The sequence below is a fragment of the Crocuta crocuta genome, unplaced genomic scaffold (genome assembly GCF_008692635.1).
Source record: "Crocuta crocuta isolate KB4526 unplaced genomic scaffold, BGI_CrCroc_1.0 scaffold374, whole genome shotgun sequence".
Classification (NCBI taxonomy): domain Eukaryota; kingdom Metazoa; phylum Chordata; class Mammalia; order Carnivora; family Hyaenidae; genus Crocuta; species Crocuta crocuta.
The window spans coordinates 3,982,624-3,995,228 of record NW_027532613.1 but is presented as its reverse complement, the minus strand read 5'-3'; the positions used below and the strand labels follow the sequence as shown (position 1 = coordinate 3,995,228).

The following is a 12,605-nucleotide window of genomic DNA, read 5'->3' as shown; positions in this document are numbered from 1 at the left end:
ACCCCACTGGGGGCTCACCTGCACTCCGGGCGAGCCGTCTCCCACCCCAGGCTCCCCCTCCGCCCCCAGCCAAGCCGGGCTCTCCGTCCCCCGCCTTCTGACCTCGGGGCGGACGCGGTGCGCGCCAGGCTCCAGCGCCTGCCCCCGGCCCCTCGCGGGGACTTCCTGTTCCTCTTCTGCCCCCCGTTTGTCTCGCCCTCCCCCACTCCCATCCCCTTCCCCAACTCAGCCCCCTCTTCCCGGCAGCCTCCTTCCAGCCGCCGAGTGCGGGCTGCCCCCAGCCTCTTCTCCCCACGTCTGCCGACCCCTCCCCTGCTCTCCCCGGTCGTCGTCTCCCGACCGCCCCGTTTCACCCTTGTGCCCAGCGCCTTCCCCCTCATCCTGCTCTTGCCCTCTCTCTCCGCCCCCCAGGCCTCCTGCCCGAAGAGATCCTGACCCCCACCCTCTACCACGGCTACTACGTGCGGCCCCGGGCCGCCGCGGCTGGGGGGGGCGGCAGGGCCGGGGCCTCCGAGCTCAGGCTCAGTGAGGGCAAATTTCAGGCCTTTCTGGATGTGAGCCACTTCACCCCGGATGAGGTGACCGTGAGGACTGTGGACAACCTGCTGGAGGTGTCTGCCCGGCACCCCCAGCGCCTGGACCGCCACGGCTTCGTGTCCCGAGAGTTCTGCCGCACCTACGTCCTGCCTGCGGACGTGGACCCCTGGCGGGTCCGCGCCGCTCTCTCCCACGACGGCATCCTTAACCTGGAGGCGCCTCGGGGCGGCCGGCATTTGGACACGGAGGTCAACGAGGTCTACATCTCCCTGCTCCCTGCGCCCCCCGATCCAGAGGAAGAGGAGGAGGCAAGCAGAGGGGAGTCCTGAGTGCCGCCGAGCCAGCCCCGAGCCAGCCCCCTTCCGCCTCCCACGGTGATAGGAGCCGCTGCCCACCACCCCAGAGGTAGCAGCATCCTTGGGGGAAGGGGAAAGTGCACGGCCCACGATGTATGGTTTGGTCCCTTGAGACATGTGAAAGCGTTTGTTTAGTCCTGGGTGGAGCTGAATAAACCCCAATCTCAGGGCCTTGTTTGTGCCTCTCCCTATTCTGTGGCCTGGACGATGGGATGGGCGAGGGGGGGGGGAGGTCATAGCCAGCTAGACAAAAAGCTCCTCAGTTAGATGTGCCCAACGTCACAGCACCCTGAGCTCACACTTGGATGCTGAGATCATACCCGGAAGCTGACCCTGGCTCCAGATCAAATTCCTAGCCATAATTTTCTCACAATGCAACAAAAGAGAGAGTGATCCTGGGAGGGAAAAGGGATATGCCATCCAAACAGCCCAGAGGGCACTGTCTGAGCTGGTGATTAGAGACACAAAAACAAGGGTCTCCAGCCTGTCTGGCCTGTGTTGGGTAGGGCCTGGGGAAACAGTTTGAGGCTGGAGAGAGTTGCCCAAAGCCCTGTTTTCCCGTAGTAAGGTCTGTCCACTGAAAATGGTGTCTAATTCTGAGCGATGGAGTATGCGTAGGCAGGGCACGGACACAGGACCTCTGCCATCGTCACCAAACTAGAGTCTCTCCAGCCTCTGCACAGGGGAGGCCTCTATTTCTAGTTCTGGAACATCCCCAAGAGAGGAATCACTGCATCGCCCACCCAATCCAAGACCAAATACAGGGGGTCTAGGGTTATTTGTGCAGTGGTGATGGCCAGAGAACGTTCCTTTGGATGCAGGGTCTTAATACGAGAGATATGGCGTGTTCAGGAAAGCGTGGTGGCCTGACTTCTCAATTCCTCTCTATAGTTCATGCATGTGTATGATTTGAGGAGTGTCCAGACGAGCCCCCCCGCCCCCAGAATATGTTTTACCGGGTTGTCATGGACACCTGAAATTCTTCCATTAAAGTGGTTGATTCTGAACTTTTTTCGGTTATAGACCCAGTTGAAAAATCTAGCAAAAGCAAAAGATCCCCTTATCAGAAAAACATACACATGCTCTCAAATTTGCCTTACAATTTAAATAGGTTCACACACCTCTTGAGGTCCATTCATGTACCCCTTCTTAAGGATCTGTGGATTCCCAAGAACCCTCACTCAAAGAATTCAATTCTTGGTTAAAAAATTACCATCTATCAAAAATGAAAGCATGCTTCAGAGAAATAACTAATAATATATTCATTGGTTCATCCGTTCGTTCAACAAGTATTTATCAACCCCCAGGTAATATATTATGGAAGATGTTCATTATAAACATAAAATTTAAAAACTATGCTCGTTTATTGTCTATTCTAGGGAAACTTACATTTGGTTGAGAAGAAAAAAAGATTAGAAAGGATTCTACTTGGACTTTAGCCAAAATGACTTCACATTGATCTATTCTGTAATTGTTATTTTTACGTGAGCTTTATTTAAAGAGAGGGTTCCTAGGGCACCTAGATAGCTCAGTTGGTTGAGCATCGACTTCGGCTCAGGTCATGATACCGCAGTTCGTGGGTTCGAGCCTTGCTGACAGCACAGAGCCTGAGACTGCTTCGGATTCTGTGTCTCCCTCTCTCTGCCCCTCCCCTGCGTGTGTGTGCGCACTCGCTCTCTCTCTCAAAAATAAATAAACATTTAAAAAGTTATAAAAAAATAAAAGAGAGGTGCCTGGGTGGCGGAGTCTGTTAAGCATCCGACTTCGCCTAGGTCATTATCTCACGGTTTGTGGTTTGAGCCCTGCGTTGGGCTACGTGCTGACAGCTCAAAGCCTGTTTCAGATTCTGTAACTCCCTCTATCTCTGCCCCTCACCCGCTCATGCTCTGTCTCTCTCTGTTTCAAAAATGAATAAAAACTATAAAAACAATTTTTTTTAAATAAATAAAAGAGAGGGTTCCTTAGCTAGAAAAAGATTTGAAACCTCTGATATAGCCCAAATCCCCACACCATTCAAACTATTTACAACTGTTAGTCAACATCTTCTGGGATGTTTATAAAAATTTTTCATTCATTTTTAAGAGAGAGCATGAGCAGGGAAGGGGCAGAGAGAAAGGGGGGACAGAGGATCCTCACTGGGCTCTGCATTGACAACAGAGAGCCCAAAGTGGGGCTTGAACTCATGTACTGAGAGATTGTGAACTGAGCTGAAGTCGGTTGCTTAACCAACTGAGTCACCCAAGCGCCCTTCTCTGGGACACTTTAAGTGATGGGGAACTTGGAACTTTGTAAGTTCTTTTTTGGAGTTCTTCATCAGAACTCTTTGGACATACTTCTAATAAATTCTTCCTTCTATTGGCCCAGAGTCTTCATTTCAGTAACTTCTGCTTATTGGTCTGGTTATGTCCAGAAAATCAGTGCAATCCTTCTTTCATTTGGAAGTCCCTTTCAGATTTTCTAAAATAACTATCCCTTCCTCTTAAAGTTTCTCTTTCCCAAGTAAACATGCCTACTTCTTTTAACCATATATAACTTTTTAAAAAGTTTATTTATTCATTTAAACAATATCTACATCTAGCACGGGGCTCAAACTCACAACCCCGAGATCAAGCGTCACATGCTCCTCTGACTGAGGCAGCCAGGTGCCTCCAGGACATTCCAAACCTAGACAACTTTCTCTAGAACACCCTGCCTTTTGACAGTGTAACTTGGAATTCAACATGTGGATTAAAATGATTATTCTGGTCATGGGCTGACTGGTACAGACTTCAGTGGAATAATCAATACCCTTGTTTATCACTCTAACTTCTATTAACACTGCTTAAGGTTTTCTGGGTACCACAGTACACTGCGGGTTCCTTTGGGGTTTCTGGTCATAAAATCTCTTTGGTGTTTTCCTTTAAAATTCTCCTTTAAGTTAGAGAAAGTGGCTAAAAAGGGACCAGATTGTGGTGGCTTTGAGTGCCAGGCTAAAAAGTTTGGGTATCAGGATGAAAAGAATACAGTCACTAATGGTGCATAGAAAGGATTGCTGGGGAGAAGCATAGCCATGAAGTAAGAGGCTAGTACAATGATCCCTCACAAGATGATAAAGTGAGATGCTTTGCCGTCTGACAATTAGCTAAGAAGAAGTGATAACAATAGGTAGAACTTACTGACAGCTTCCCAAGTGCCAGACTGTGGACTAGAACTTTGTGTACATTATCTCACATAATCTTCACCACAATCCTATAAAACTATGCCCATTTCTCATAAGGAAAAAGGAGGGGGAGGAAGGAAGTGTCCAGTGTACCCTGTGGAGTCCGGGGCTGAGTGGTGGGTCCTGAACATCCCTAAGGGGCACAAAAAATAACAGGGCATCTGGGCAATGTAGTGGTCGGAGCCCTGAAGAGAAGCCTTACAGGTTTCACAAATTCTCCCAGAGCCCATATTTTCTACAGAGGAATTTGCTCACTGCACCCTGCTCACTGGTGAGTGCAGAATGAGTCTAACTTTGGGTCATTGGAGGGAGAGAGTGAGTTGAGGTGGAAGTAGAGATTCTGTAATTCTGTACTGAGCATGAGGAAGTCAATGGTCAAGAAGTGCTGAGAGGCCATTCCAGTCATAACACCATCTGATTTTTGACCAGCAAGGGGATTAGGTAATGAGTTAGGTCTTCTCTCTTTCACCATCGTAGAAAAAAGGGATCTGCTCACATCGATTCCAAATGCAAGGGGGGCTATGAAAGGAATCCATTTCCCTAAATTAGAATTTCCAAGAGACTCCAGTTTTCAAACCCAGATTCTGGACAGGGATAATAAGAAACTGATACTGATTACTGTGAAAGTGAAACTCCACTCAACCTGAGTAGTGCTGGGGAAACACAAGGTAAGATTCTTGACTCCATTATAGAGGATGTATTTCAATGACAGCGTGATGTAGTAGAGAAACATTTCCTAAGGAAACCCAGGGCCCTTTGCTATCTCAGGTTCCTTTTCACTGAAGCTTGACGCCCAAAGTTCATGACTTCTTCAAAGCAGCTCCAAATCCCGAAGGTGAGATAGCTCTTACCTGGAGCCCACATGTGTTCCTGTACCACTTGGCTGGGAACAGTCACCTGGGAATCATTCCAGCAGGTGGCTTCCGAAGTCCAACCTGCTAGGTTGAAATCTGACACTGACAAAGACTCCCGGGAGCTGTTACTGAAAGCTAAACCAGGAACCAGGAAATGCACAAGCCTCTTTATGTAGAAAAACAGCTGGGCTCCCTCGGAGGCGGAGGCGAAGGAGCACCATGGGAAACCAGCTCTGCTGCGGGGGACGCTGGTGAGTAGGGGCAGGGGATGGAGGGTAACTTCTCTGCTGGTGGACACGGAGGCCCAGAGAATAAGAGAAAGCCTGCAGAGAGTTCTCTACCAACCTCCTACAGCCACCTCCCTCTGCCTGGCACACCTCCCGGGTGCCAGCACCAGAGCATTACCTCTTTCTGTGCTCACTTCTTTCAGAAAACACAGCCAAGACTGCTGACAGTAAAATGGGCCAGAGCGGGAACGGAATGGTGAACTGGCTCAGTTTCTCTCTGTCCCTCTCCTCCTCTCCTTTCCTCTCTCTCCCTTCCTTTCTTCCCCAGATGATGATGATAATTAATGATAGCATTGGCGAGCTTACTGTATTCCAGGCACTTTTCAAACAATCTCATTTACTCTTCCCCACAATGCTATGAGGGGAGGTGGCCTTACTCCTCGAGGCTCAGAGAAGTTGACTTGTCCCAGGTCACATGGCTAGTGAGCAAATAAACCAGCATTCCAACCCAGGCCTGCTGACTTCAAGGCTCATACTTTTAACCACTACATAATCTGCCCTCCCAAATGAAGCAATCAACTTTGAAGAAATGTTTGTTTAAAAGGGCAGAAGTGGAGAGAGGGAGAATATCCATGAAATATTTGAATATAGCTTTCACACTTGCTTGTCGTGTGACCTTAGGCAAATCCTGTAACTTCTCTTTTTCCTCACGAGTACAGTATAGATAGCATGACCTATGTTGTTTAGAGCATAGGTTTGAAGAGCAGAGGATATGGGAAAGCCTCACAATGAATTATTCACACTGCTTTTACTGTTCTTTCCCAGAGTTGTAACCCCTCTAAACTCCCGGACCTGGTTTTATCCTGTTCACTGTTTTCTTAGCTATATATTCCATCCCTGGGTCAGTCTTGAGGATGTCCTGCTTGTGAAAAAAAAAAAAAGACCATCACTGTATTTACAGAAATAGATAAAGTACATTGAAGAGTGCATATGATTTGGAATCTGTACGTTGGATTCAAATCCTGTTCTTACTACTCACTTATTTACCAAATATTATACGTATATAATTGAATTATAATTCAATAATAATAATTGAATACCTATATGTACCCAGTATAATGACAGATGTAGAGAACGTAGTAATAATGGGAAATTTGGCCCCTGCCTTCTTGAGTAAGATACCAAAGTTCTAGGGCCTTAGCTGACCGATCTGCAAGATGGAAACAATGTTAAGTTTCCCAGAATTTTATCAGGATTGGGGGAGGGGAGGAGGGAAGTCACTTTTTAAACTCTGAGATATCCCATAGACACAGAACATTTAGGAACATGTAAGAATTTCTACAGAAAAGAGTGTAACAACTTTCACTTCCTTTGTTTCAAGTTTTCATATTCTTCATTTTTGGTTAATCTTTCCTCTGATGGTGGTAATTGTAGCAGTCGGCTTTTACTGATGTTCATTGTACGTTAGGCACCTAGCTGAGTATTTACATCAATTATTTTATATAATTCTTATGATAATCCATGGTGTATAGGTTCTATTATTATCCTCATTTTATTAATAAGAAAATGAAAGCCTGATGAAGCTAAAAACTTACTGAAGTTCACACAGCTAGTCTGATGCCATCAGTCCAACACTACAGCCTAGCTAGAAACACTACCCCAGGGGGCGCCTGGGTGGCTTAGTCGGTTAAGCGTCCGACTTTCGCTTAGGTCATGGTCTCGTGGTTCGTGGGTTCGAGCCCCGCGTCGGGCTCTGTGCTGACTGCCAGCTCAGAGCCTGGAGCCTGTTTCAGAGTCTGTATCTCCCTTTCTCTCTGACCCTTCCCTGCTCACGCTGTCTCTCTCTCCCCTAGAAATAAATAAAAATATTAAAAAAAAAAAATAGAAACACTACCCCGGATATTCTAACCAAAATACATTTTTCCTCTTAAAATATTAGTAGATATTTTAAGTAAATATTAGATCTTTTAAGTAGATAAATATTGTTTCCCTCTGTTTCTCATTATCTCAATAAACTTACAGAGGCTGATAGTATGACAACTAAAAAAATTTTTATCATTATTCTTTTTTTTTAATTTTTATAAATATTTATTTATGTTTGAGAGACAGTGAGAGACATCGCATGAGTAGGGGAGGGGCAGAGAGAGAGGGAGACACAGAATTTACCAGGCTTTGAGGTGTCAGCACAGAGCCCGATGTGGGGCTTGAACTCACAAACCACAAGATCATGACCTGAGCCACAGCTGGACACTTATCCAATTGAGTCACCCAGGTGTCCTCATTATTATTCTTTTCTGATGACAAAAGTAATATTCACCACAGAAAATTTGGAAAATATCAAAGAGCAGGAAATAAGAAGCAACCATAAATATACTGAATATATTTACAGCAATCATAAACGACAGGAACATTTTAGTATATTTCTACGTGATCCTTTTTTTTTTTTTTTTTTTTTNCACCTCGCAGTTATATTTATTTGCGCCACAAAGGAAACCACATATTGACAAGTGTGCAGCGATGCTGCATGTTCCCATCTAACAGCTTGCTGAGATTTACAGCCAGACTGACGCTCCATCTGACGTGTACTCCAAGTAAAGCTGGTTAATGATGACCAGGAGTGGGTGCAGGACTTGAAGCTTTCAAAGCTTTACCTCTTTTATCCTGATCTTATAAACAATGAAGCCCATCCATCCCACTCCTACCCAAATTTCCTGGTAATCTTGTGTACAGTAGGGCTTTGTGGGAACCCAAACATTTTTAATAAGGCTTTGAAGCATCTGGGCACTGGACCTCTCCTACGCACGCCGACCTGCACAGTGACTCAGAAAGATCACCTCCACGTAACCATTTTGAAATGTCTGTGTGCATAGTTTTTACCTCAAAACATGCCTTATTATCTTTTTATTACAAAGATTAAGATTTTCCATGCTATTATATGTTCTTCCAATATCTTTTTTTTTTTAATTGTTAATGTTTCATTTACTTTTGAGAAAGAGGGAGACAAGAGCATGAGCAGGGGAGGGACAGAGAGCGAGGGAGACACAGAATCCCAAGCAGGCTCCACATTGTCAGTACAGAGCCCCATGCGGGGCTTGAACCCCAGAACCGCAAGATCACAACCTGAGCCGAAATCAGACACTTAACCAACTGAGCCACCCAGGAGACCCCCTGCACATCTTTCTTAAATGGATGTATAATGTTCTAGTTATAGAAGATGCCATTTATGTAGTGGTTTCCCAATGTTGAACATTTAGGGTATTTCCTATTTTTTGCAATTGTAAATAATGCTACAATGAGCATCCATATTTGCGCCTGATTATATCTTAGGATATAGATTTGCTACATCGGAGGGTACACATCTTATGTTTAAGCCTCCTTATACTTCTTGTCAATTGCATTCTCGGAAAATTGAGCCATTTTTTCCCCTACTACCAGTAAAGGAAAGTGCCCATTTAGTTTCCTGAATTCTGAACTAAAACTAAAATCCTATCAACTATGAGTCTAACTGAATATTCCATTTGTGTCCAGGCATTAGACAGTATCCAACATGGGAACAGGTTTCATTCACTAACATTGGGTCGCCCAAGTCTGTTACTTTAGAATTTATATTCTCTTCATCCATTTAAGTAGAAGTAAATAGGAGAATATTAGCAACAAGGGCAAAGGATTAGAGGCTAGGATAAGGCTATGACCAGGCAGAGGTAAAAAAAAAAAAAAAAAATTAAATTAAATTAACAAAAGGAAGAGCTGGAGTGGCAAACGTAGAAAATAGAAGTAGAAAGACCTAGAAGTGGTTTCAAAGTTTTTTTCTTCCAAACCACCAGTAAAGTTCAGATGGTGACTCCATCTGCTTTCAACTCAGCAAGCTGCATTAAAACCAAAAGTCACACCAAAACAGAAACCTCTGTCAAATGTGTGTGTGAAAATACTGATTTTTCCACAGCAGTAAAATGGACATGACTTAGAAGCTCCTCTCTCTCTCTCTCTCTCTCTCTCTCTCTCTCTTTTTAGTTAGCAAAAGAAGGAAATTTCCTTACGGAGACAGAGGTCAGAACAGATAGGGTTGGCTCTGGTGAGAGTTGGAAATATACTAGCAAGAAAAAGCATCGGAGTAAGCCTCAAACTATTCAGCCTATTTCCTCAGACAAGTGTTTTTCTCTGGCATTCAAACAGTTGACAATCACGCAGACACCCTGGCTCCGCTGGGGACCCCAGGGGCTCAGAAAGGAGTCTGTCCTGCAGCTCAGAAATGAGGTCTGTCCTGCAGCAAGGGCAAGGGCAGCTGAGTCACTCACCAAATTCAGAGCTCCCTGTGCTGTGAATGTGAAAGGTTAAATATCTCTCACTTTCTCTGTTAATTAAAAACAAGGACAGAGAAACAGGGAGGGAGATTAGAAAAGGGCTTGGAGGGGTCCTAACTAGTTAACCCTGGTTGTGGCAGCTTCCGTGACTCCCAGAATGGGAACCCCATGTTAGCAGAGACCTTGAAAAAAATAAATAAAATAAAACACTGAGTGCAGTAGCAAGAGGGTCTCTAAATCCAGGAATATCCCATTTTTTGGCAGGTTTCCCTTACCCTCTGCTGGGATTAGCCTGTTAGACAATCCCAGAATAGCCTTCAACCCGACTATCTCCCTGGACAATCTCCCTGGCCAGTTGCGCCTGATTGCCTGAGGCTGTATTTTGGGTTTGGTTATGTCAGTTGTACCACTCCACCTTCCAGAACCATCCTTGAGGGAGAGATGTGGTACCCTTGATAAATGCTTTTGGGCTGGCTCAGGGTGAATCTTTGTTAGAGGGAGGTTGGGGAAGGTCATCCCAGACTGTTAGGAGGCCACAGCACAAATGGTGAAGGTGGGAAGATAGAGACCAGGACACTTACACTTGGGTGATCTGTGTTTCCCTTCACAGGAGCTGCCCATCAACTTCCCAGAGGAAAAAGAAAATGGGTAACTGGCCGTTGGGGGTGGGGGCTTGGAGTGGTCAAATTAGAGAAGAGAAAGTACTAGAACCAGTGTCTTTGGAAAGGGCCTAAGGATGAAAAAGAGGAGTAGCAGCCTTGGAAGGGATAATGGGAGACAGTACAGCAGAGGAAATCTTTCGGATACTGGGTCCCAGACCAGCTCTGAAACTCTGGGTCTCATTCTTTCTGTTATCTTAGAGTGGCAAGGTTGCCTGTTCTCTCATTCACCGGGCAAAAATTAACCGAGCACTTATAGCGTGTGTGAGGCGCTCTGCTGGGTCCCAAGCAGGCAGAGGGGCACAAGAAGAGCTGAAAGTCAAGTTTGAGAGACTTGATTGCACCTAAACAAGTAACTGCAGTGTAGTTTACTAGTGCCGAAACGGACTCACACCATTGGAGAATAGGCGAAAACACCAGCGTCGAAGGAATAATAGCAAATCCCCAGGCTGGAAGAGGAGCAAAGAGGAAAGCGTAATTCATTATCTCATGTAGAAGAAAGAGAGGAAGAAGGAAGGGAGAAAGGAAGGAAGGAGAAACAGACTGACTTGATTGAAAGTGACCAATTGTTTGGTGTATCTGAGCACTGACCACTTTGCACTGTAATAGTCTAATTATTTGCCTCCTCCAGTAGACAGTAAGCTCCCTGAGGCAGAGAAAATAGCTTGCTCGTTCTTCAATGCCCAGAATGCGCCACAGAGCCTGGCATATCACGGGCTCTCAGCATATGTTTGTTGAACTGTGTTAGGGGCAGGTGAAAACTGAGTATGGAAGATATCAGGAGCAGAGTGTGAAAGGAGTTTGGATGTGGGGATGGTAGCAGTAAAAGGGGTGAACCCAGAGGCAGGGAGATTAGTTAGAAGCCCACTATACTAGTTTAATAGAGACTCAAAGAGGGCAAGCTCAGTAGAGACAAGGAAGAGATAATGGATTTAAGTTGGATTTCTGCCTCTCAGGAAGCCAAGCAAGACCGACACTGAAGCAGCAGCAGAAGCAGCAGCAGCAGCAGCAGCAGCAGCAGCAGCAGAATGGCACCAAGGTAACGACAGGCCTCTGTCCCTTCCGGGGGCTGTTCAGACATGGGATTCGAGGTTCCTGCTTTTTCACCCTGGGACGCATCTGGGTCATCTTGAACCAGAACTTGCTGATTCTGCTCCACAAAGGAGCAAAGTGAAGGGACGTCATTACAGCTGACCCTGTTTGTAGGTGAGGGGCAAAAGCAAGCCAAGTACCTCCCTTAATGCTGTCAATTTCTTGCAGGCCCCTGACACAACAGGACATACGTATGAGCAGGTGTTACAGAAGCCTGCGACTCGGGAGAGGAGTGGAGGCCTCCGGTCCAAGGAGAGCAGCTTACATTATGCAGACATTCAAGTGTACAGCTGTACCGAGCCACGCTCCGCTCTGGAGGTGAAGCATCTGCAGTTAGAAAATGCTACAGAGTATGCAACCCTTCGCTTCCCCCAGGCCACACCCCGCTATGACAGCAAGAAAGGCACCCTGGTGTGAACCTGGCGGAGGATGGACCTGTTTTGTCATTTCACCGCCACTCACGTGGGGAGAGGCTGCTTTGGGGAATTTGCTGGCTGCCCAGAGATGGCTGCCATCTTTTAAACTTAAAGAACTCCAGAACCCCAGTGAGTGCCCCCAGTCTTGCTCTCTCCCCTAGGCCTGCCTTCAGTTTGCCACTGTGAACTTGGAGTTGTATTTGGGTTGGCTTGGGGCGGGGCGGGGGGACGGGGAATGGAGTTTCACAAAAGGAGGGGCTGAGGGAAGCGTGCAGGAAGTTTAACCCCTACCTTTGCTCTTGCTTTCAAGAAAAGTGCAGGAAGAACGGGTTACCCCAGCACTTAAACTGATTTTGTTGGGCTTAATTTAATGGTGTCTCTTTTACACACCTTATATTCAAAACCGAAGAAATGCCCTGATAAAGCATTCCGAGTTCTCACACACAGTCCCCAGGGCTGGCTTGGGCAATTCCCTCAATGGTTGGGTCAAAGGTCCCAGAACCTAAAAAGACAAACGAGGGCAGGGGTGAGGCGTGGAGGAAGCGATTCCCCGACCACCGGTTGCCTGTATTTCAAGTCACTGACAGCACTGCATGGCCCAGAAGCTCCCCCTGGCTGCACTGTTGGCTCGCAGGCGCAGAGTCGCTAGGATCAATAAATCGCATGAGGAACATGCCTGGCGCGTTTTGCAGGGTGGGGGTCTGCGGGCTCCACGTCAGTGCAGCGGGTCTCGCTCAGCCTAAGGGCGGTGGGGAAATCCAGACTCCCGGCGCCCTACTCCACGGGCCTTGGCTGGGACACAGGGGAGACGAGTTTTGCACGCCGGGGACGCGGGCTCTCAACTGCAGAAGCCGGGCACTCCCCGGGCGGGAGATTGGCAGGCAGGAGGCGGGGCTGTCTCCGCCCGCAGGAGGCTTGTCGGGAAGGCAGGGGGCGGGGTCAAGGCCCGCGGGGTTGTGGTCTC

At 46.9% G+C, this 12,605-nt stretch overlaps 2 protein-coding genes and 1 pseudogene across 3 annotated transcripts in view; 2 read left to right on the top strand and 1 right to left on the bottom strand.

Moving 5' to 3' along the window:
• Nucleotides 1–1,068, top strand: part of HSPB2 (heat shock protein family B (small) member 2) — a 1,317-nt gene extending 249 nt beyond the window's left edge. Inside the window, exon 2 of the mRNA XM_077780506.1 lies at nucleotides 412–1,068. Coding sequence (XP_077636632.1) covers nucleotides 412–866 — 455 coding nt within the window. The 3' untranslated portion in view covers nucleotides 867–1,068. The remainder of the gene's footprint in view (nucleotides 1–411) is intronic.
• Nucleotides 1,069–5,054: 3,986 nt separating this feature from the next.
• CUNH11orf52 (chromosome unknown C11orf52 homolog) lies at nucleotides 5,055–12,314 on the top strand. Of its 2 annotated transcripts, XM_077780505.1 has the most exons (4): nucleotides 5,084–5,197; nucleotides 10,085–10,122; nucleotides 11,090–11,172; nucleotides 11,394–12,314. In XM_077780505.1, exons 1-4 carry the CDS (start codon nucleotides 5,166–5,168, stop codon nucleotides 11,640–11,642), a joined length of 402 nt encoding a protein of 133 aa, XP_077636631.1. In that variant the 5' UTR covers nucleotides 5,084–5,165; the 3' UTR covers nucleotides 11,643–12,314. The 2 variants fall into 2 exon arrangements, with proteins under 2 accessions (XP_077636630.1, XP_077636631.1); XM_077780504.1 differs by lacking the exon at nucleotides 10,085–10,122 and having other exon boundaries at nucleotides 5,055–5,197.
• Nucleotides 7,624–8,825, bottom strand: LOC144245109 (ATP synthase F(0) complex subunit j, mitochondrial pseudogene; annotated as a pseudogene).
• Nucleotides 12,315–12,605: the final 291 nt, after the last annotated feature.